The sequence below is a fragment of the Fusarium poae genome (genome assembly GCF_019609905.1).
Source record: "Fusarium poae strain DAOMC 252244 chromosome Unknown contig_3, whole genome shotgun sequence".
Classification (NCBI taxonomy): Eukaryota; Fungi; Ascomycota; class Sordariomycetes; order Hypocreales; family Nectriaceae; genus Fusarium; species Fusarium poae.
Genome location: NW_025408661.1, coordinates 713,713 through 734,080, shown reverse-complemented (window position 1 = coordinate 734,080; position 20,368 = coordinate 713,713). Strand labels below are relative to the sequence as shown.

At 49.8% G+C, this 20,368-nt stretch overlaps 9 protein-coding genes across 9 annotated transcripts; 1 reads left to right on the top strand and 8 right to left on the bottom strand.

The window, feature by feature from the left end:
• Positions 1-351: 351 nt before the first annotated feature.
• On the bottom strand, positions 352-1,317 carry FPOAC1_013824 (uncharacterized protein; the record flags this gene model as incomplete). Its single annotated transcript, XM_044858164.1, has 2 exons — positions 352-410; positions 915-1,317. The coding sequence occupies 2 exons, from the start codon at positions 1,315-1,317 to the stop codon at positions 352-354; spliced, it is 462 nt and encodes a 153-aa protein (XP_044700988.1).
• Positions 1,318-3,276: 1,959 nt separating this feature from the next.
• On the bottom strand, positions 3,277-6,092 carry FPOAC1_013823 (uncharacterized protein; the record flags this gene model as incomplete). Its single annotated transcript, XM_044858163.1, has 4 exons — positions 3,277-4,050; positions 4,276-4,578; positions 4,625-5,202; positions 5,798-6,092. 4 exons carry the CDS (start codon positions 6,090-6,092, stop codon positions 3,277-3,279), a joined length of 1,950 nt encoding a protein of 649 aa, XP_044700987.1.
• Positions 6,093-7,514: 1,422 nt separating this feature from the next.
• Positions 7,515-8,357, bottom strand: FPOAC1_013822 (uncharacterized protein; the record flags this gene model as incomplete). The annotated part of the gene is made up of 1 exon (XM_044858162.1): positions 7,515-8,357. One exon carries the CDS (start codon positions 8,355-8,357, stop codon positions 7,515-7,517), a length of 843 nt encoding a protein of 280 aa, XP_044700986.1.
• Positions 8,358-10,728: 2,371 nt separating this feature from the next.
• Positions 10,729-11,224, top strand: FPOAC1_013821 (uncharacterized protein; the record flags this gene model as incomplete). Its single annotated transcript, XM_044858161.1, has 2 exons — positions 10,729-10,780; positions 10,833-11,224. 2 exons carry the CDS (start codon positions 10,729-10,731, stop codon positions 11,222-11,224), a joined length of 444 nt encoding a protein of 147 aa, XP_044700985.1.
• Positions 11,225-12,443: 1,219 nt separating this feature from the next.
• Positions 12,444-13,232, bottom strand: FPOAC1_013820 (uncharacterized protein; the record flags this gene model as incomplete). Its single annotated transcript, XM_044858160.1, has 3 exons — positions 12,444-12,755; positions 12,808-13,057; positions 13,165-13,232. The coding sequence occupies 3 exons, from the start codon at positions 13,230-13,232 to the stop codon at positions 12,444-12,446; spliced, it is 630 nt and encodes a 209-aa protein (XP_044700984.1).
• A 1,539-nt stretch (positions 13,233-14,771) lies between these two features.
• On the bottom strand, positions 14,772-16,061 carry FPOAC1_013819 (uncharacterized protein; the record flags this gene model as incomplete). The annotated part of the gene is made up of 1 exon (XM_044858159.1): positions 14,772-16,061. The coding sequence occupies one exon, from the start codon at positions 16,059-16,061 to the stop codon at positions 14,772-14,774; it is 1,290 nt and encodes a 429-aa protein (XP_044700983.1).
• Positions 16,062-16,712: 651 nt separating this feature from the next.
• FPOAC1_013818 (uncharacterized protein) lies at positions 16,713-17,819 on the bottom strand (the record flags this gene model as incomplete). Its single annotated transcript, XM_044858158.1, has 1 exon — positions 16,713-17,819. One exon carries the CDS (start codon positions 17,817-17,819, stop codon positions 16,713-16,715), a length of 1,107 nt encoding a protein of 368 aa, XP_044700982.1.
• A 925-nt stretch (positions 17,820-18,744) lies between these two features.
• FPOAC1_013817 (uncharacterized protein) lies at positions 18,745-19,185 on the bottom strand (the record flags this gene model as incomplete). The annotated part of the gene is made up of 1 exon (XM_044858157.1): positions 18,745-19,185. The coding sequence occupies one exon, from the start codon at positions 19,183-19,185 to the stop codon at positions 18,745-18,747; it is 441 nt and encodes a 146-aa protein (XP_044700981.1).
• A 149-nt stretch (positions 19,186-19,334) lies between these two features.
• Positions 19,335-19,862, bottom strand: FPOAC1_013816 (uncharacterized protein; the record flags this gene model as incomplete). Its single annotated transcript, XM_044858156.1, has 1 exon — positions 19,335-19,862. The coding sequence occupies one exon, from the start codon at positions 19,860-19,862 to the stop codon at positions 19,335-19,337; it is 528 nt and encodes a 175-aa protein (XP_044700980.1).
• Positions 19,863-20,368: the final 506 nt, after the last annotated feature.

Genomic DNA, 20,368 nt, shown 5'->3' with positions numbered 1-20,368 from the left:
CACGTCGCAAAGTTCTCCGGTATTTCTTCGTAGGTTGGCAAGTGATCGGGACAGACGATGTTTTCAGCACAAGGACAAGTGTGAGCGAATCGTGTTTATGATAGATTACAACATCTCTTGTGATGAACTAAAATCGGTTCATACCAAAACCAGCTCCTACAGGAGACAGCCCGTTCTAGATTAATCGACTGAGAACGTCTGGCAGGTACTTTTCAGGCTGAAATCGAAGGCCTTTTACCTTACGGGGCTGGGGCTTTCTACTTCAAACGCGTGTCTACCCTATCCTTGAGGTTTGTGTCCTTGAAAGCGCCAGACACAAGCTATAAAACTGAGGCGGGCCTGATTTGTACTTTAAACGGCCTTGACATCAACCAGCTGATGTGTAATAAGATAAGCATGTGTAGTACGGGCTGTAGCACTGTGTCAGTTAGCCTTGTGCTGTACAGTAAAGATAGGAATCGGTTGTCCATCAACCCCAACCCTCTTCGATCGATCTTAGCACAGAGATCCTATTGAAGAAGTCTATTGGCAATAAAAGGGGTCCGATGGATGGCTTTTTTGCACACAGATCCTCCTCCTCCTCTAACGGAGGTTAAGCAATAACAACAGCAGGGTCATGCGCAGGATGTTTTTGGTATGCAGTTCAGATAGTCTATTTTCCACTCGTCCACCAGTAAGCGGAATACGCAAAGCTACGCTGTATCAAGCCGTTGTACCCAAATCTGGATCAGACCACACGAGAACGCATTCGCCAATCACAAAGCCCCCGAACTTACCACATAAGCGTTCGACTTTTACTAGGTGCTTCCGGCACACCACGTCATCCACTCTGTACTCGTCACAGCTCTGGCTGCTGCTTTTGCTAAAGTTCACACCAAACAGTATCCCGTCTACCCTGGACTTTTTTCTCCAACCTTCGAGAGTCAGCGGGGCCTCCCTGAACTGGTCGCAAAACGACTTTGCGGATATCATTCGCGAAGCCACTGCCATGGTGGGGCCGCTGTTCCGGCCGTTACAAACCGGCCATTGTTGGACTTCACCTTCTTCTGGCTCGGTGTTCTGGCTGGGCACTGCCTCTTCGGACGAGCTAGTGGTACTGCGCATCAGCGTCGTAGGAGGAGGCTGTTTTGTACTTGTAGTCGTGACTGAACTAGCTTTTCCTTTCCACTCAATTTCCGATGTAGAGGCAGCGTCAACTAGCGTCTCTGTGACATCGCTAGCCGGCTTGTTTCCATTTGCCGCCATAGTTGTGCGAGTTTCCAAGGGAGATGTATTCTCTGCGGAAGTCGGGTTGGATGCGCTGCTGCCAGAATCCATGTCTGTCGTTCTGTCTGTTGGTGGGGGTCAGTCATTTTATCACCGGGTGCAGTGATAGGACTGGTTGTGGTCTCGTCGGAGCTACTTCCAAAAGTCGCAGACGACGCCGTCTGCTGCGTGAGTCTTGGGGTGATTTGTGTTTCCTGTTCCCCGTCTATTGGTGAGGTACTGGGAAGATCACGCGACATGGTCGTTTGTGAGGACATTGTCATATCGGGGCCGTATGGAGGACCTGAATGAAACTGACAGTAACAAAGGGGCTTAGCGGCGGAGGACCCTCTGGTCGGTCTTTCAGGTGCTTCCGTGGTGCTGTCTGTAAGTAACAGGGTAACCTCCCGAACTGTTGTTTCTTCTAGACGAGAGGTCAACACAGAGTGACCGTTACTGACATCGCAAGCGGCGCACAACAGCGCGTAGATCAACAACCAGAGTAAGGGATACATGGTCCAAAAGTTTGCAATACTCGTAGTTCGCGAAATTCTGCTCGAAGTCGACTTGATATATCACCCTTTCTAGGAAACGGCTCCAGGGACTCGCTCACATGCAGCGCGAGGACGGATGCGGACGTCACCTTCGAGCTTATGCATGGCACCTATTACTCTTCGTCGTCCGTACCGCTCATTTTAGACCATGGCCGACGAGACTGGTCTCAGACATTATAGTACTCAGAGCGTCGTTCGAAGGCCCCCCTGAACAATGTCGGCCGATCTGGACTTACGGAGCTTGTCAACCTTATCATGTGTATGTAACCTTCCATAGCAATCTGCGACACGTTTCTGATCTTCCTTCGACTCAACAGCTTGTGTGACCGCAAAATAACGGACTGGTTCGGCAAGAGATGAGTTGCTGCAATGCCCTCTGTGTGGAAATGAGACGCCCTATATTCTGTATCGCATTAGGATAACCTTTCTCCGACAATTTGTCGGTAGAGGTCTAGGGCTGTCCGATGGAGCTGCTCGGTCCGGTCATATTGGCCCCGCTGACGATAAAGTCGACGCGAGTGACGCCATACTGCACTGGTTCCTCTCAAGCACCTCTCGTCTTCAACACATGCTGTCTGCCAGCACGGGAGCTCTATCATTCGGTTCCGATTACTTCGGCCATTCTGGTGGCTCCCTCGGGCTGAAGACTCCTCAAACTGAAAACTAACAATCACCGTAGAGACGATGATCGCATCTCCATTGAATTCACTTATAACCAGCCACGTCGCCATCGATATCATATGCCGACGCACCGAGAAAAGCATGAATTGATGATCATGCAGAGACAGACGTCGAGGCCCACAGCTGGATGACCAACAAGGACGGTCGTCTAGTTCGTTCCACGTTATGTTCTCAGTGGTCATGTGTCCATTGATAATTGTACATCTTGTATGGAAATCCCCAAGAACACGACTCTTCCTGATGGACAGCCAACAACTGTACTTCCCAAGACAGCTACTTGTCCACTACGGCATTCAAGAGGGGGCCAAAGTAAGTCTTTCCCAGTGTGAGAAATAGGCGGTTCAGTCCAGTCCAGACACCCTGGACTGGACCGCCTATGTAACAGGAAGCACTGGACTGGACCGCCCAGCAGTCCAAAGGGCTTGGACTGAACCGCCTGCCTTAACTGGACTGGTGCCAAGGTCGGACCAAAATTTGATATGGCGATCAAGTTTCGGTGTTGTTGTGCCTAGTTATGCTTCAGCAGCCGCCTGCGCAGCCAGCCTGCCGTACGGCCAACTTTTTACTCTGCAATATCTGCTTTATAGATTTCGAAGGTATGTAGGCCGGTCAAATAATCATAGTTCCACCAAGCTCAACCAATCAGATTGCACTATTTACTCACCTAACAATATGGGCCTTAAATGGGCGGTCCAGGCGGTCCAATGACCCTGGACTGGACCACCTGGTCCAGCAATTTTTCCGGACTGGACTGGACTGAATAGGCGGTCCAGTCCAACAGCCCACTATGGACCGCCTATTTCCCACACTGGTCTTTCCCTACCACCACGACCCAAGTATCGTCGATACAGGTCAGTATCGCAGCCTTCGAGCATCGCCATGCCGTGGCAAACTCAGCAGAAGCCTGCGAGCCATCTGGCAAAGCAAACGTGCCACGATTGGTAACAATACCACGTTCGTCGGGCGTAAAAGAAAGAACGCCTGCATATCGATCCAATGAAAAGCCGTTTTTACAGCGACCTGTCTCGACATCCCAGATCCGTATCTTCTTGTCACTAGAGCTCGATACAACTTTTTTCGAGTCGTGCGAGAACACCACCGAGTCAACCTCGTCATCCTGGCCCTGCAGCACTTGCTTGCACTCGCCCGTCTCTGCGTCCCAGATCCGTACCGTCTCGTCAGAGGAGCCCGATGCCACCTTTTTTGAGTCGTGGGAGACCACCAAGGAGTGACTATAGTCGTCATGGCCCTCTAGTACTCGCTCACACGCGCCCATCTTTGCGTCCCAGATTCGCACTGTCTCTTCGTCAGAAGCCGATGCCACCATTATCGAGTTAGGCGAGAACCCCACCGAGTTGGCCAAGCCACGGTGGCCCTCCATCCTATGCTCACACTTTCCCGTCTTTGCGTCCCAGATTCGCACTGTCATGTTTTTCGAGGCCGCTGCGATCTTTTTCGAGTCATGCGAGAACACCACCGAGTTGACTTCGTCACTATGGCCCTGCAGCACTTGCTTGCACTCGCCCGTCTCTGTATCCCAGATCCGTACCGTCTCAGAGCCCGATGCGATCTTTTTCGAGTCGTGCGAGAACACCAAGGAGTGAACTATCTGGCTATGACCCTCTAGCACTCGCTGGCACTCGCCTGTCTCTGCATTCCAGATCCGTATCGCCTCATTATAAGAGCCCGATCATATCTTTTTTGAGTCGTGCGAGAATGCCACTGAGAAGACCGTACTGATATGGCCCTCCAGCACTTTCTCACACTTTCCAGTCTCTGCATCCCAGATCCGTACCGTTATGTCAGAAGAGCCCGACGCCACCTTTTTCGAGTCGTACGAGAACACCACCGAGTCGACCCAGTCGCTGTGGCCCTCTAGAGTCAACAAGCATGAGTCCCAGTTTTCCTCAACCTTCGGCAGATTACTTATCCACTTTGGAATAGCGTTCTCAAATATCTTTCTCGCGATACTCTTGCTTGGTGCGAAAGCTAGACAACAATAAACCTGTAGCGGTGCTTCGGCAATGACGGAGAAATTGAGCTGAACAAATCGCACTGCGTCAGCTACAAAAGACAATAGGCTTGAGTCTTCGCGGTTCTAACCCTTGTTAGCAAGGTTGAAGCGCCAAGACACGAAGACAAACCTCTAGCCATCTTGCCAGTGGCCTAAGTGAGTCGAGACGTTCCTTGACTCGGCCCAGTAAACTCATCGCTTCCAGCCAATGCAGAAAATGTGTCGTTAAGAAATCATAAACTTTCTCGCTGTCGTTCAATCCGGGATCACCCTCCATCTGATGATAAACCCAGTACATGCAAGCATATTGACCTTGTGCAGGAATGTGTTCCTCAAGCTCTGAGCTGTCTACCGTAGATCTGCGCATTCCCGGGAAAGATAGGCCGCATATGTTCTCACGCAAACCACCCCACATGACGCGCAAGCAGTGTTTCGCCAAGGTTTGGTGGGCATGTCTTTTGTCTACCCGGAACTCGCTTTCTTTTGTGATGGGATAGTCTAGAAATGACAAATGCAGCAACCGCACAGGCTCTTTGCGTCTTGGTGGCACGCTGAGAACCGAATGGAGTGTGTCAAGTCTGTTGTCTACCACTTCGGGATCGACCTCGAGCAGCTGCGACAAGGCCGAAACTGAAAGAGGATTGGCAAGCATGACTATACTGCCAACTATCATCTTAAAGTCTTTGATGATCTCCTCTTTGCCATCTTCTGAAACATCAGCGATCAGCGAGTCTAGAACGGGCCCATAAGTTCGGTCCAACTGAGATACGTGACCTTTACTCCCGTAGTCGAGAACCTTACGCAACTGGACCCGAGGGCTGTTGCGATTCCGATCATCAATGAAGTGACAAACGGTTGCAGCAAAGATAAAGAGCGGAACAGCCAGTTGGGTGAGCCTCTGCACCGTCGAGCAACCTGGTCAATCTGGTGGCAGCTTCCGTTCGTCGCCCACAGTCAAGTTGTAATCATGGCGAATCCTCTCGAACTCTTTATGCAAAAAGACAGCTATGCCGTGCTTGACGATGTCTGCCGGGATTTCGTGCAGAACTAGGTCTTGGTAGGAACTTTGAACCTCGCTGAACCCTAGTCGGATCGGAAGCTCTGGTCTGCTCGTCAAGAAGATCCGGAGGTGAGGCCGAGTTATCATTAGTTAGATCCATCGTAAGCTGCAATAGAAACACCAACGTCTGATCGATTTCCAAGGCTGAGTAAATAGCCTCGGTGCATTGGCGAATGTCTTGAATCGCTACCTGAACATCCTTGCTCTTGAACGGTCATCTCAAAGCCTCCAATCTGCCTTTACCCTGCCCAGTTCCCGCGGCAAGCTGGCTCTCAATACGTTGAAGCTGAGGTCGACTTTTGTCTGTTGCCAGAAGGAGGGCGTGAGATGCTTTGAGCTTCGAGCCACCTGGCCCATCTAGCAAGTTGCGAGCGTTTACTGACGCTAGGTTCAGACGCGTGACCTCCTCTACCAGCCTCGTCTTGTCCTCTTTGGCATGCGATACATCCTGAGCGTATCGTACGCACCAATTAACCACTTTAGCCGACATATCGACAACAGCGATAACGCCGGATGCGACGCCGAGCGCTTCCGCCATTGGATCTGATTACCGCATTTGTTGGCGATGGGTGGCCAGACCATTGTGCGGGGTTAGCAAGGCTCAGTCTCCGTCCTCCCAACACTGCATATAACACACGTGACTTACACCAATCAGCGACGCTGCAGAAGCCATAGCAAGTGCGTATTCGAAACCGCCAGGCAGGAGGGCTGAGTCGCCGCTACGGTCGAGAGAAGTGCATTTCGTTAGAACCGCTATACAACGTTCCGAGGAGGGGGTTTAGGTATGTGTCAGATTATGGGTCGGTCATTCTAGCGCGACGCGTTTATAGCAATAATGGTGGGTTCCGCGTCTGCACATTCGCCTGATCGGGAGTAGTGGCAGCTCTTATCGATAAAGGATCGATAACGATCAGCCGCTTGACTAAACCCGATTAGAGTGACTCATCTTGACTTGTTTTATGGCGGCCAATACATGGGCACCCCCCCCTAGGGCACGCAATATTATTGGCTCAAAATTCCCCACACTTTGACAAAGCACTAAAGCCACTAACACCTGAGATTGTGTTAAGACATTTGCTTCATCGACTCAACTACAACACCGTCATTGATACCTGGAGATGATATTTCATTGGAATTAAACGTATATGGACCAAAGAATATAGTCACTTCCTATCTAATAATCAAGTCGTTTTGCGCGCTGAATTGACATGTGTGCTGTGCTCTTACTCCTCACAGGGCGGCCTTTGGATCAGTTTCATGCTGTCGAGTCGACAGTGTCGACTCTGCAACGCTCCGTGGACCTATAGAATCGTGTTCACCGCAAAATAATGTGTTCAAGACTTTAATCACCCATTAACTCACAGTTAGGCTACAGCTGTATCTTTGAGCTCATCCCCCGCCTATTTGTCCAGCAACAGCTCTCCAAAGTAGCCCTAACCGTCCTGTTGTAGGCTATGTATTGGTGCCACGCTTAGTCAGGTGGCGCACCTGGGTGCGCAACTTTATTTGGGCACCTAGGTGCCCATGTATTGGCCGCCCTGTTTTATGCCTCGACTACTAAGCATAAGCCGCTATGACGTCATGACCCTACTAACCCGAGTATCGACCCAAGCATCGACCCGAGCATGGAGATATGCCACGACACCCTACCCTACACCTGACGGGCTTCAAGATATGTTTCAGGGCTGTCGTTCCTGCCTTTTTCCCTTGCTACGTATACATGCACAAGCCATGTTGGGATTTTCTTACTTATCTATTGAAAATGTAGCACCATGGAGAGCGTCACACAAGCGGGAAAAGAAAAGCAGCACGAAGATGTGGGAATAGAACGTGAGAGACATTCGAGAGAAAAAATGGAAAATTGGAAAAACGCAAATTAAGAAAGAAAATGACGACGGGATAACGGGAGACGAGTAAGCAACCAGCACCATCTGAATGATGGACGGTGGTCATGTAGATCTCATCCGCAACCACCTGGATCCTCCGGCGTTCGGAGTCTGATCTGCTCCTGGAGTAAATCCCTCAATCTATCCTCCTCGACACCAGAGTCGTGTAAAACACACTGGAGCTCGCGAATCTGATGCCTTATTGCAGGTAAGGATCGAACATGTGCCTCGTTGACGAGTCTCTCGTAGTACCGCCGCTCATAATGAAGCATAGCGAGGCGTCGTCTCATGTTTGATCCGGAGTACACAGTATCACCATCGCGGACTGGCTCACATCGCTGACGAGTAATTCGAAGAGGTTCTACATAGGGCCAGGTATGGCCTTGCACATCTTTGTCTTGTCCCATGTCCGAATCTACTGGATCCATAGGTGCGCTGTTCAGCGGATTGGGATCTCTGCAAAGGGACTGTGCTGCGGGACTGCGTATACAGTCACTTGGCTTGTCACCAGGCACCGTTGGCGCAGTCTTGGTACTCAAACTGATGTCCGAGTCTCTGAGTCTCGACCCTAGCCCGTCTACGATGCTGCAGACCTGGCCTTCGGACTCGAACCAGTCAACCAGTTCAGGCCCCGTACACCTCCTTCCTGGCTCCACTTCTTCTTGTTCTTCTTGTTCTTGTTCTTCTTCTTTCATAACACCTTCTACATACTGTCGCCAATCCTTATTCGCTTGCTCTATCACGAGGTTTGCCTCTTCGATAACCGATCGAAGGGCCGATGCTAATTGTCGTATCTGAGAAACTAAACCCAGTAACACTCTGTAGTAAAGTTTCCTATTCAGCGAGATCGATTGCCTCATCATCCCATTCTGCCTTATGAGATCAATCTCCAACTTCTCGAGCATAGAGTTCGTCATTGGATGTGGAGTTGGCGGCAAGGGACGGTGTCTTGCACTTTGACTCCAGGAAGACATTAAAATTACCTGAGGCCCTTGGGGATCAGACAAACCTCGACTTGAATCCTTGCGCGACTTGGAGCCTAAGAAGCCGTCAGTACGTGGGCGGTGATACACAAGAGTCTGTGAGGAGCTGCTACCCATTTCGCTGTTATGAGAGACAATAGTGTTATCACATGGAAGGGATTCTAGCACGCTAGGTAGATGAGAGTGAATGGAGGCTTTGAGGGCTACTAGCGCATCGTTAGCCAACGCAGTAAAATATTCATCTTCATGCTGTAAGGTCCCGTTCTCCCGGTTGAGTTCTACGATTCTCCTCCGAAGTGATACCTGATCGTCAGGCCGTTCCACACAAGTGATTGAAGGGTGGGAAACACTGGTTCTACCGCCGAGCCGCTGCACTTCATAATCTATTCTACGAACTCCTTGCAAGGCTTCAGTGCTGTGGTTGGGACAAGACCCGTGTCTGACATGTTCCCCCATTGATAATGAAAGCAGGAGCTGAAGGAGGGATAATTGAGGACAGAAACAGATATCAACGCTCTCTCCTGCCCGAACTCGAAACGAAACAAACTCCATGCCGAGAGAAACTATTTTTTCTTATATCTCTGGACAATCCAGAAAGAGCTTGTAGGGCAGGTGACTGACATCATGTACCGATAGTCAAAAAATTGCTTGTTGGAATATTTACCAATATCGGCTGGTGCGTGTAGTATACGCAGGTTTGCGATGTACTGTTGTATGCCCAGCCCCCCATTGGTAAATAGACGCCCCTGTAACTCAACTACCGTAGCCACAAAGCACATCATCATCTTTCACGCCTGATGCGTATTGTAAGTGATGGAGCATTACGACCTCGAAGTACCCACAATGTGTCGGTCTTTCCTTTGTGGTAAAGCCCTGTGCGTTAATACTCATAGCGTAGGATGATAAGGTATATGAAAAAGAAGGGAAAGGCTAGTGGCCTAGTCCTACAATCCAAAATCAATTAGTTATTATGTGATTGATTTTCTTTACCCCGCTTTACAGGGTAGGCTTGGTTTTTGATAAGGGGTAAAATTAGATTTCGAGAAACCACTACCTATCGACATGGCATGTTAGCCACGTACACAGGTAGATTACAATGTTTAGGACGGCAATACAACCTCGGGAAGTGGCATGGACACCATCCATAGTGCCTCTTATGCCGGATGTGACGGCACGAAAGCAATGCGATTAGAGCAGCTTATGGTACTGTAGTCCCTCACGAAGTTTCATTCGTTGCATCAGGACTTAAACCTCAACAAAAGCAAAAGAAAAAAAAGAAGAAAAAAAAGACGAATACCTATGAGAAAGATTCAAGGTCAATAAATGTATGATCAAACCAGAAAGCCGACCGTCAACTTACATCGGTAGGAGTTGGACTCTTGATTTCGCTGGTCAGTATCAGTGGCTTTGCTGGGCCCTGGTGAAGGACGAATCTGGCCGTGATCATGATGGCCACTTGCCCGGTTGAATGGTCTCTCTGCGACTTGTGAAAGGGACAGTATCTTCGTTGCAGAGATAACGACTGCGGGTAGCCTATCCTGCGGCATAATATACCAGTCTACGTCAGTATTCAGGATTTGAGAGGAATCCCTCCACGCTCCACAACTCTCACCAAGGCGCTCGATGAACACGATTGTTCAAGATCCAAAAGACTCGGGAAATGTGACCTTCCCATATAGGGCATGCAGCTTCAACTCCTTTACTTCCCCTTCATAGACTGCTCTCTACGGCAATGAAGACTTCAAAATAAACCTGGCGATTTTGCACATTTCCAGCCCATCCAACTATGGATATCTCACAGTAGTTGTCATTATTGGGCTGGCGGAAAAAAAAACAGGACCTCGAGCACTCGTGATGAGTTCACACAAGCTCAGGTTAACAAAAGCCTGTTTCTGGTCACTGCATTGTCTTCTCCTCAACAACTCCCAAACACAAAGGGGGTTGCAATTAGCTCTTCGACACGAAAGACAGGCATAGAAGAGCCTCTAAACCTGTGCATGCTACTGCGACGTGAATTAGATGACTGTTGCCGGGCTGGAAGTGGACACAGCATCATAAGCGCCATTCCATACCTACTACGCCTCACATAACATGGACACACGATATCTCAGCGAAAGTAAGCGCCAGTTTTTGCCTGAACCACCAATTGACTTTGGGGTAGTACGACTATATCGCCTTGCAGGCAAACAGCGCAACAATACATGCAATGTACTTGGGGTATATAGTTGACAGAAGTCCCCTCGATATCGTAAAGCTCTCGTTAGGCTAAGAGTAGCACCTGTGTCTTACCAGTAGCCATATAACCATGGCACACCGTCTGATGATGCATCACCAACCTCACAACCACGAAGCTTTAGGTATGGGTATGAGCTACAAAATTGCGTAGTGTTAGTTCTTAATATCCTGTAGAGTATAGCGACGATGGTTCGAGCCATAGCAGTGATTCCGATAGCTTCATCGTCCCCGACTCTGAAGGGGATGATGGAAACTCACTTCCGCAAACACCTACAGTTCCCCAATCAACTCTGAGTCAGAGGTACAGACGCATAAGGCCTGTTGAACGCAGCGCGTTCTCGGAGGTCGAGGACGACAGATTCTCCGGCTCAGACGAGTCTCCGACGCCCTACACGCGCCATCGAGACGTCGACAGCGGCTCGCGAGGCCAGCACCGCCTCCACTTTCTAAGTAGCAGACTCGAGGCGTTGGCAGAGGCAATAGAAGATATGGCAGCTGATATCGAAGACATAAAGTACGAGATCTATGATATACTGGGGGGGGTTCTACAGGATAAGAGGCGCTGAGTAAGCTTGCTGGTCTCGTTGTAGGCTACGTTGCTAGCTAGACTGAGACAGACTAGAGCTGCGGGAGAAGCCATCTTCGAGCTCGCATGGGTCACACCTACACAATTAGTGAACTTCTTTTTGCTATACAAAATACTTTTCTCCCTATGGCTCCTCTTCATGCCATCCCCCTTTCCGCTACAACAATGTATCCTTTGTCTACGCTGTTTAGTTTATCGGCGAAAGCTGTCCCGACGTAGTCATCTTCCCCCCATCCTGTCCCATATTTGAGACTGCGTCTGAGAAGGCTCTGTTAGGGGTGACCAAAGAAGTCGGCGAATGTCAGTAGAGAGTATCAAAACCAAGCCTATTCCCGGGCGCTAAAGTCCAGTGCTCAGAAGCTCTCTATCCTCGTAGCATATATTTGGCAGTATCGGACAATTGGAGCTAAGAGGAACCCTGGAGCAGGTTCATAAAGCTAACCCTCTCAGTAGACTAGATCGATAAGTATCGTAGTTTCGGTCGGCAAGGACACCATCCAGTTTAGCACCTCCCCATACGTTTCTGTTAGCATGCATGTTCATTACCATGCCATTTCCCACAACTGTGCTTCTCATGTCTTCCGACACTCGGATAATAACCCTGCGTACTAGACCACGGAGGTGTGCGATCTTGGTATCATTAGCAAGTGGCGTCTGGCATAGTTGGTTAGATCCTAGTCCCACGTGCTATACGTTCACTTCGGAAAATCACGGTCGGTGTCTCAGCTCTACCTGTGACGCAATTCTATTTGGTAGAATCTTCCTAAACGTCCTAGTTACACTGAACGGACCCTCCGCAATGAGTATTTCTGTGAAACGATGGCGATCTTCCTGCTGGAACGACACCGCCCAAGAACGTCTACTTGGTTCTCTGCCTCTTCGCGCGCAGGGCAGTGGATGGAGAATACTTCTCATCAAAGTAACCATGGACATCCAGTAAAAGATCGTCCACCTCCCCCAAGGCCGTGATGAAGCCCTTATAATGAAACATGTGTTGATGAAAACATGCAACAAAGTTCGATATGATGGCTCTTGCCGGGTTGCCTGGTGCCGTGGTCTTGTATACTTCGACGGTAAATCGGATCAAGTCAGGAAACGCAGCCTCATGCACCACATATGTACTCAGTCTGACTCTGAGACGATATAAGGCCATTTCACTGATCAGTCCGGGTCCTAATTCATTTGCGATTTTGAATAGCTCAAAATGACTCATGAATACGGGAAAAATACGACTTGCCAACATCTTCACATGCATCGGGCTCCCATACCATGCCACCAGGGTAACCTGAGCTCCGCAGTGGCCGAAGAAAGGAGTTGATGGCGGTAACTCTGAGTCCGTGCTTGTACGCATCGAGGGACCAAGGCTCTGATCCTGTAGTTTCGAAAGATTTCCATCGCTCCTTGTATGATGCCATGGAATACGGGAGTTTATCAGGAACGACTAGCTTGAGGTGGTCTTTGTTAACAGTCGAACCATCACGGCGGTTGTCTTCTTCTTTAACCAAGACGGGCTGAGAAACATGAACAAAAGAGCTACATCCTGAGACAGGTGCGATGTCCAACCTTTTCTTGGGCGTCTGTTGTTTCCTTCGTAAGGATGTCGGCCGGCACCTCTTCGCGATAGTCAAGGATCGTGAGGGCTTGAAAAAGACGACCGAAAGTCTTCTCAGTACAATGTCTCAATGTATCCTTGAGATCACCCGCCTCCTTCTCTGCTTTTGCGGCGAGTTTGGTGGATTCTTCGGTAAAGAGTTCTAATGGAAAGGTATACAGCGTCTCGTGTTCACCAACTAGGAACTCGATTTTTCGCTGGCTTGGTAAGCATAAGATTCTGCCAAAGGAAACGATTGAAGTTAGTGAAAGAGAGTCAAATATAGAGCGTCTATGGTACTTACTCCGATTTCCTCAGCCTATACCTACTCTGTTAGGCCATCATCATGGGGCATGGCGGATGGGGTCGATTTTGCCGCGTTCGCGTGAAAAGACATTTTATGTGTGAAGAGGAAAAGAGGAATGCTCTGTCAAACCTCTCGAATAGAATGTGCCGCTGGCCATATTTATAATGCGATCAGAGGTAGTCAGTGTCACGTTGAATCCCCTTGCTCCACGATCGACTTTCGCCATGTGATACATAGATTACAAAGGTTCCCGGATATCGCATCTCAGGATAGGAGAGCAGCTTACTATTAGCGATTACGCCGCGCTCTTGGCCGTCGAGCCGAGGCCACGCGATTGGTGAGGATAAACACGACACCCACTGGTACTGCTGTTGCTAGGTTGAGGGAGAGCGTTTTGTCCCGACCGAGAAGACATGAGCTTCTTCCAGGTTTTCGATCGCACTCCACATAGACAATGCGAATGAAGAAAGAGCCATACTTGCAGGTCATCCGCAACACACGCCAATACTTGCTGCGAACGCAAACTATTACGTGGCCATTTCGGCATCGGGCATGCTATTCCAGAGCTAACCTGTGGAAAGGCTGTATGCCTCCTTTAGGTGCTTCGTCAACGTATCAACCGATTTGATGAGGAGAGTGTTTGTGAGATTGCCAAACAGGACCACATATCGAACAACCAATCTCTGCGTGATTGACTCGTTAGCCATCAAAGTGTATCTCCTGTAAGCACTCTCCTTTCTTCCTTTCTTCCTTCCTTCTTTCTTTTAAGGGATGAATGGTATAGTGAACGTTTCTCAGAATGGTAGACTTGGTCTATTTGCCTATCAATTGGGCTGCGACTGTACCACTCAGCCTGAGCAGCAGTAGGAGAGTCCAAGTCTCGGCGACGACATCAGGGTCGACAATGGTGCCGGTCTCGTCATGCTTTACACCAACAACGCCATACATGGAGAGGAGAACGCTGAGGTAGAGCCATGTACACCAGCTGTCTCGTTACGGATTTTAATAACATTGTGTAATTTTCAACCGGAAGGTGCGGCTGCTCAATGCTGCACTGCGAAATACTGAGAGACCTGGAGTCTCGTGGGTAAAAGGACAGCAAATGTTTTAGTTTCCTAAAGAGGTTATTAGCGGGCGATTTGAGTCCAATCGGCCACTAACACGGGTTTGCGGGGTGGTCCGATTCGGTAACGTTAGTTAATTATCTAAAAATAAATCTGACTCCACACTTGGGGTGAGCTAGCGTCAACTGCGTTTCTCGAACTATGTATGCTGCCATGTTCATGCACATCACGAGATTTGGGTATGAGCAAGCGTTCTTACGGTGACTATCAACCGGTATTTTTACTCTAAATAAACGTAAGGAAATATATAGTAATCGGTCTCTAAGTGTATATATACATCCAAGAAAGGAAGAAACATAGCTCAACAATCACTCTAAATCCCCTTTAAATAATCCTCTCCTGGACGATATCTTGCAGGTCCCATAGCTCTTCCTAGACAAAGGGAAATGCGGTGATGTGCCACGTACGACCTCTTGTTACCGTCTCGTCATGGAGAGATGTACCTGATAGCAGATGCGACAGTCCAATGCCGGCTACAAGCCATCATTACCACCTATGATGGACTTCATGCTTGACCTCCCTTTTGCGGGCCACGCCGGCGTTTGTCTCTCTCACTCGAGACATTCTTGTCGCCGATGGGAAGTTTTGGACACAGATCCCGCTTTCGCTTCTCCCCACGCTTCTCCCCAGGATCTTTCTCCCACGTTTTCATCTCATCTTGGTTGAAAGCCCCGACAATCTCGTCGCCCAAAGCTTTGCCGAGCCTTTCGCGTAGGCCCAGGATTGGCCATACAGGAACTCGGGTGTATTCGATCTTGATGCCAGACGAGGAAGCATTGTCATCATTGGGGCAAGCGTAAGAAGGATCGTGGAACTTTTGCAGAAATCTGCTCGTCACATGTCCGGTGTAGACGATAAAGCTTGATGTCTCGGTATTGTGGGTGACGATCCTTAATTTGAGATCACGAAAGTCCGGACATGGCGGAATGCCTTCCTTTAGTTTAATCGTCGGTCTACCTTTGTTAGCAGCAGGTGGCGGACTGTAGAAGTGCGCCTGCGCCATCCCGAGAAATACGGCGACAAGATACGCATCGCGGTCCATGTTTGAAGGGACAAGCTTGCGAGCTATTAATTCCCCAAGGTGGATGACAGGCTCGTTCTGTTTTGTTTCCGGATGCTCGTGGACTTCGAACGGTCTGCTTCGCCTGAACGCCAGTTCTTCCTTGCTGATGTAGGCAATCGCGGGACCGGTAGTGTAGTTATCACTGGATGGGGATTGTGTTGACGTGTCGGAACAACCTGCAGGTTGTGTTGAAGCTGGTGCGGGTGAAGAGTAGTGAGACTTTGCCCCGTCACAGGGGAGATGCCATATGGCCTTCACTTGCACCGCACTCAAGTAAACGTGGTCGCCAAAGTACAGATCGAGTTCGGGGAGGTGGCCTGAGTTGCTGAAGACCGCCGGCCATAGTGTCCCTAGGCCGGTTTTGATAGCATTGGATAAGCGAGCAGGGTCCAGATCAGGCTGGATAATGTCTGTAAGCGCGTTGCAGAGAGCCTGGGCGGGTTCTGACGGGTCAAGATGACTTCGCGAAGGTTGCGTGCCTTTGACCACTATAGGGCCAGGTGTATCACATGGCGGTAATTCCTCCCATTGCGTACCGAGTAGTCGAGCGTGCAAATCTACCCACTGTACGGGTTGTCTGAATAGCCCTTTGTCGAGGTTTATCTGAAGAAGATCACGGAGAGAGTTCTTGGGGTATTGATGGAGGCGTTCCCGATGCGGTCCTGAAGGGTCGACAGCAGAACGTTTATCACATGCGGGACCTTCATTCTCTCGCCTCGAAGTGGCTGACATTTCTGCAGAGCGGAATGATTCGCGAAACAATGGATCTGCGATCAGGAAGATGTACCGTTGTGTGAAGAGAGATATAAGTTCTGGTACCCTTGGTAGGTTTTTATGGTACTTGCCGCAAACACAACGGATGGGGTCTCTAATAGAGACGTAACAGTACCAAAGGGGAAAGAAGAAGGAGGAGGAGGAGACGAAAAGTACTTTAAAACGGTGAGGATAGATGAAATAGAGCAAAGCTAGGGAAGCAGGTGAAAACGCAGAATGTCCAGGTGGGAGATGAGCCTGTTCTTAAAGTTCCCTGGATACCAATTACATACGCAGGGGGGGTGGGGGCAAGAGAAGAATCGCGTCACCACCAAAATCCGTCGCCAACGGTTAGCGACTCCGCACGTCTGACATTGTGGTGGGGTTCTCTGAAATACCCCCCGGATGGGCCAAACGATATGTTGGCTCGGACTTGCCGGTAGACAGACACAATACGTTATCTTGAAATTTGTGTTCCCCAATTTCCACAACGTGTTTCAGTCGCATGATGTGTAGAAACAACACCCCCCTCCCTCCCAATCTGATACAGCCCCAGATGAAAGTGTCCAGACCAGCTTGAATCATTCTAAGATGGGTCTTCAAAAACTGCGGGCCGTTCCTTCTGCTAGATCAGATACAAAACCTGCGGTCCAACAACTTCAACGCTTTCGCGTCCTCGCTAGAACCACCCGTCTCCAGTACGCTTGCACTGGACGCCCGAGGACTGCTCGTAACGTTGCCAGGCTTGACGCTGCCACTCTCGCCAGCAGTGGGGGTGTGGTGCAGCACAGCATCAAGGGCAGACGGTCGCGATACATAGAAGTGAGAGTTTCCGGGGGGCCCAACACTCACGGTTCTACCAGAAGGTGTGCCAATTGCCGCCAAGGAAGCACCGGTAGGACCGTTGGCCAAAGCGCCGGGACTTGGTAGTGCTACTTGGTAAGTGTGGGAAGTACTCGATGGAGCATCACCTACGGCGCTCTGGCCGACTGACTTAAGATGCTGGTCGCGAGAGCGTTCGTGCGTTCCGGGAAGAGTAGGATGCGAGTAGTGCTGTGAAGCGTTTTCTGTGTAAGGTTTGGCCGGCAGGACAGAAAGAAGCCCAGGCTGTTCGTAAACAGCTGTGTTGGCGTAGTTTGGGAGAGGCAGGTCTGGATAGCTGACATGTGGAGGGTATTGTTGGAGAGCAGTGGGAGGGTAGTGGGAGACGCGACGCGTGTAAGGAGGAGTAGCTGCAGGAGAAGGAGTCCGGCTATATCCAGGCTGACCGTCGACAGCATGAGGTTGTTGACGAGGCTGAGGAGCGACGTAAGGAGGCTGCTGCATCGGCTCGCGAGTGAGAGCGGGTGTGGTGTTGAACTTGTCCATACTGGACTTGGTGTAAATGTGTTTGGGGGGAACGATGTTTCGCAATTCAGGGTCGTTTGTCGGTCGCTGAAGACCAGATTGGCCATGCTGAAGCCAGGAGTAGTACGAGATGAGGTGAAAGTGGTTGCCACAGGAGGTGGTGATGCTGAACGACTGCTTCACAAGACCGTCTGCCTTGTATCGTTGCCTCCCAGACTCTCCATAGTCCTGGTACCCATCACAACCGCGATCGGAGTCTGCAGTTTTATCCGCACCTCTTCGATTAGTAGAGAAGCATCCGCCTCGCTTGGCTTTCAGTTCACGGTATATGAGGAAGCCTCCTGCAATCCGACTGGCACTCCATGACTTGCCATCAGTCCATCTTCTCATACCGGTTTCCCGCTCATCCCAGACAAAAACAGAACCAGATCGAATTGATTGCCGCTCTTTTCCCGAAAGTCGTCGACTCGTCGTTGCAAACGGGGCAAAACGCCTAATCGGCAGGCTTCCAAAAGTCGAATGGCATCGGCTGGTGTTTGTATTGAAGTGAGGTAATGAGATTGATTGATGTAAGGATAAAGAACAACTAACTACAGACAGGACATGTCATCCCAAGCTTATATGACAGACGGATCGGACTATCATTGTACCATCCTTCATGTTCAATCTTCAACCTCAACAGTTTGTACATAACCACGATGCGTTTCCATTATGAAGGATGTGTAGCTGATGCGATGCGTTGTTGATACAAAGTCCACACGGGGACGGGAGATTGAAAAGAAGTTCCCAGGTCAAAGGATCTAGTGCCTTGGTGGGTGGGTCCTCTGCATTGTTATGAGGAAGGGCCGCATGTAAACCAAGCTGTGGCTTGTATGCAATACAATGCAGTTGGAATAATCACGCCTCTGTACTGTGGCATCTATCTTACAATGGCTGAACGCGAACGAGACCCGTTTTCACGTCGCGTCAAGCCGTGCCAACCTTGCCAAAGCAAACAGAGCGTTCAGGAGTTGGGCAGCGATGTCTTTTATCTCTACGAGTCTATGGCTGGAGAGAATTCAGTAACGGTTCATCTATGACAACTCTCGACGCGACGCCCTACGGGCAATGATGTGCTGGTCAGATCTACATTCCTTGATACCAGGCTAGTAAACCGACAACAGCAGCTCCTCACGAGGTGATGAGGCGGCATATTACAATATCTACAAAGCCTAGACACGCTGGCCTCAGCTACACTAGCCAAGGCCCTTCATGGCTATACCTGGTACATACTATTCAAGCTGGCCTCGGTCGAATCATCACTGGGGCGGTGTCTTCATGTGCGGATCACTTGGCCATCGGCTTCATCATCGCTGAAATCAATCCACAGGCAGCGGAGATCCTCATCCTCTCCGTCTTCTCTACATGGATGATTGTGGGTGAAGTGGATAAATATGCGGCCATCCTCCTTGCGATGGTCTTCAGTTGTCGACCTGGTTCTGTCCTCCGTAACACGTGATGGTGTATCGAGAGGATGGCTTGCTGCAGAGTGCACGACCGATTGAGCTGGTCTGGAATCTGGTACCTGAAGGTAACGATTTGTTCTTTTGTATGGCGTCTTCGCTAGCCTCTTGAGTCTCTCCCACGGTTTGGCTTCTTTCCCGGTGCCATGCTCCCTATCCCTGTCCAGTACACTGCGTTGCAAGGCTCTCTTTTCGTCCAGTTTCATGTATTCACCACGAGCCATCGGATCCAAAGGAGCTCGCGATGCAGACATCTCCGAACATGGCGGTAGTGCAGTTTTATGCACACCCAAGACGGCTCTTTGGGCTTTTGCCAAACCTGTCAGTCCATCCGGGCCGCAAACACCCTTCTTTGACGCGCCAGAATATGTCCAGATGCTGTGTTCCAATTGAGTTGCCTACCCTATAGCTGCGACTCATCCTCAGTACAGACCATCTCCACATCCATTGTCTCCTCCTGCATATCACAATCATCGCCTGATGGCGGATGTATCACAATCGTTGGTATAACCATCTCTGTGTCTCTCGGCGCCTCCTCCTGATCTATGTCCATCCGCTCAAACCAAGAATTAGCGTCCATTGTTTTTCCGGCCGCTTGCGGACCATGTCCTCGATCAGCTCCAGTCTCAAGAGCCCGATCCTGCTGATGATGATGCTTTTGCGAGTTCGATCTGCGCAGAAAAATTGAACGCAAGATAGGCGGTGGTCTTACGTTTTGTTTGTGCGCCAAGCCTCTGACGTTCATGGTGGCTTGAGAGCGGACGTATATGGTGCAGCAGTGAGACATTCTACTGCGGCGCAGTAACCAATACTTAAACATCGAACGAACAACTCTTTTTTTGGCCGCATGGGACGAGACGTGGATGATGGACTTCTGTGCTTCCTTTGGTGGCCATGAGTTTTGTATGGTTTCTGCTGTAAACGTAGTCATGATTGTCTGGTTCTGGCCTCTTCTCTCTCTCTCACTCTGCTCGAGCAAGCCATGCATGCTCCACAATCTGTTGGCTAGCTATCATCGTCGACAATGTCGACTCGACATACCGGTAATCAAACTTTATTGGTCATCTTGAGTAACATTCTGCCAGTCACATCAAATACACCGCAGGCTCTATTATGCCCATCTGGACATTGCTGTCGACATGCTGTCGCTACATGCCACGTGTAGCTTGAGATGGATGGAAGGAAGGAAGTAATTGTAGTATATTCTGTCATCTCGATCCGTGTAATGACTTGGCGATCAATTTCCCATGTAGCAAGCATTGTTGTAATAGTCCATCTCTTTTTATTGCTGACTGACGCGAAATTATGGTAAGCCGGTCCCCCGGGCCCCCACTCAATATGTGCACGAGCCATCCCATCGTTTGATTAGGTGAAATCAATTGCCCCTGACCGCGTGCCTGACCGCGTAGATCAGTGGAAGGAGACAAGCCACCACGG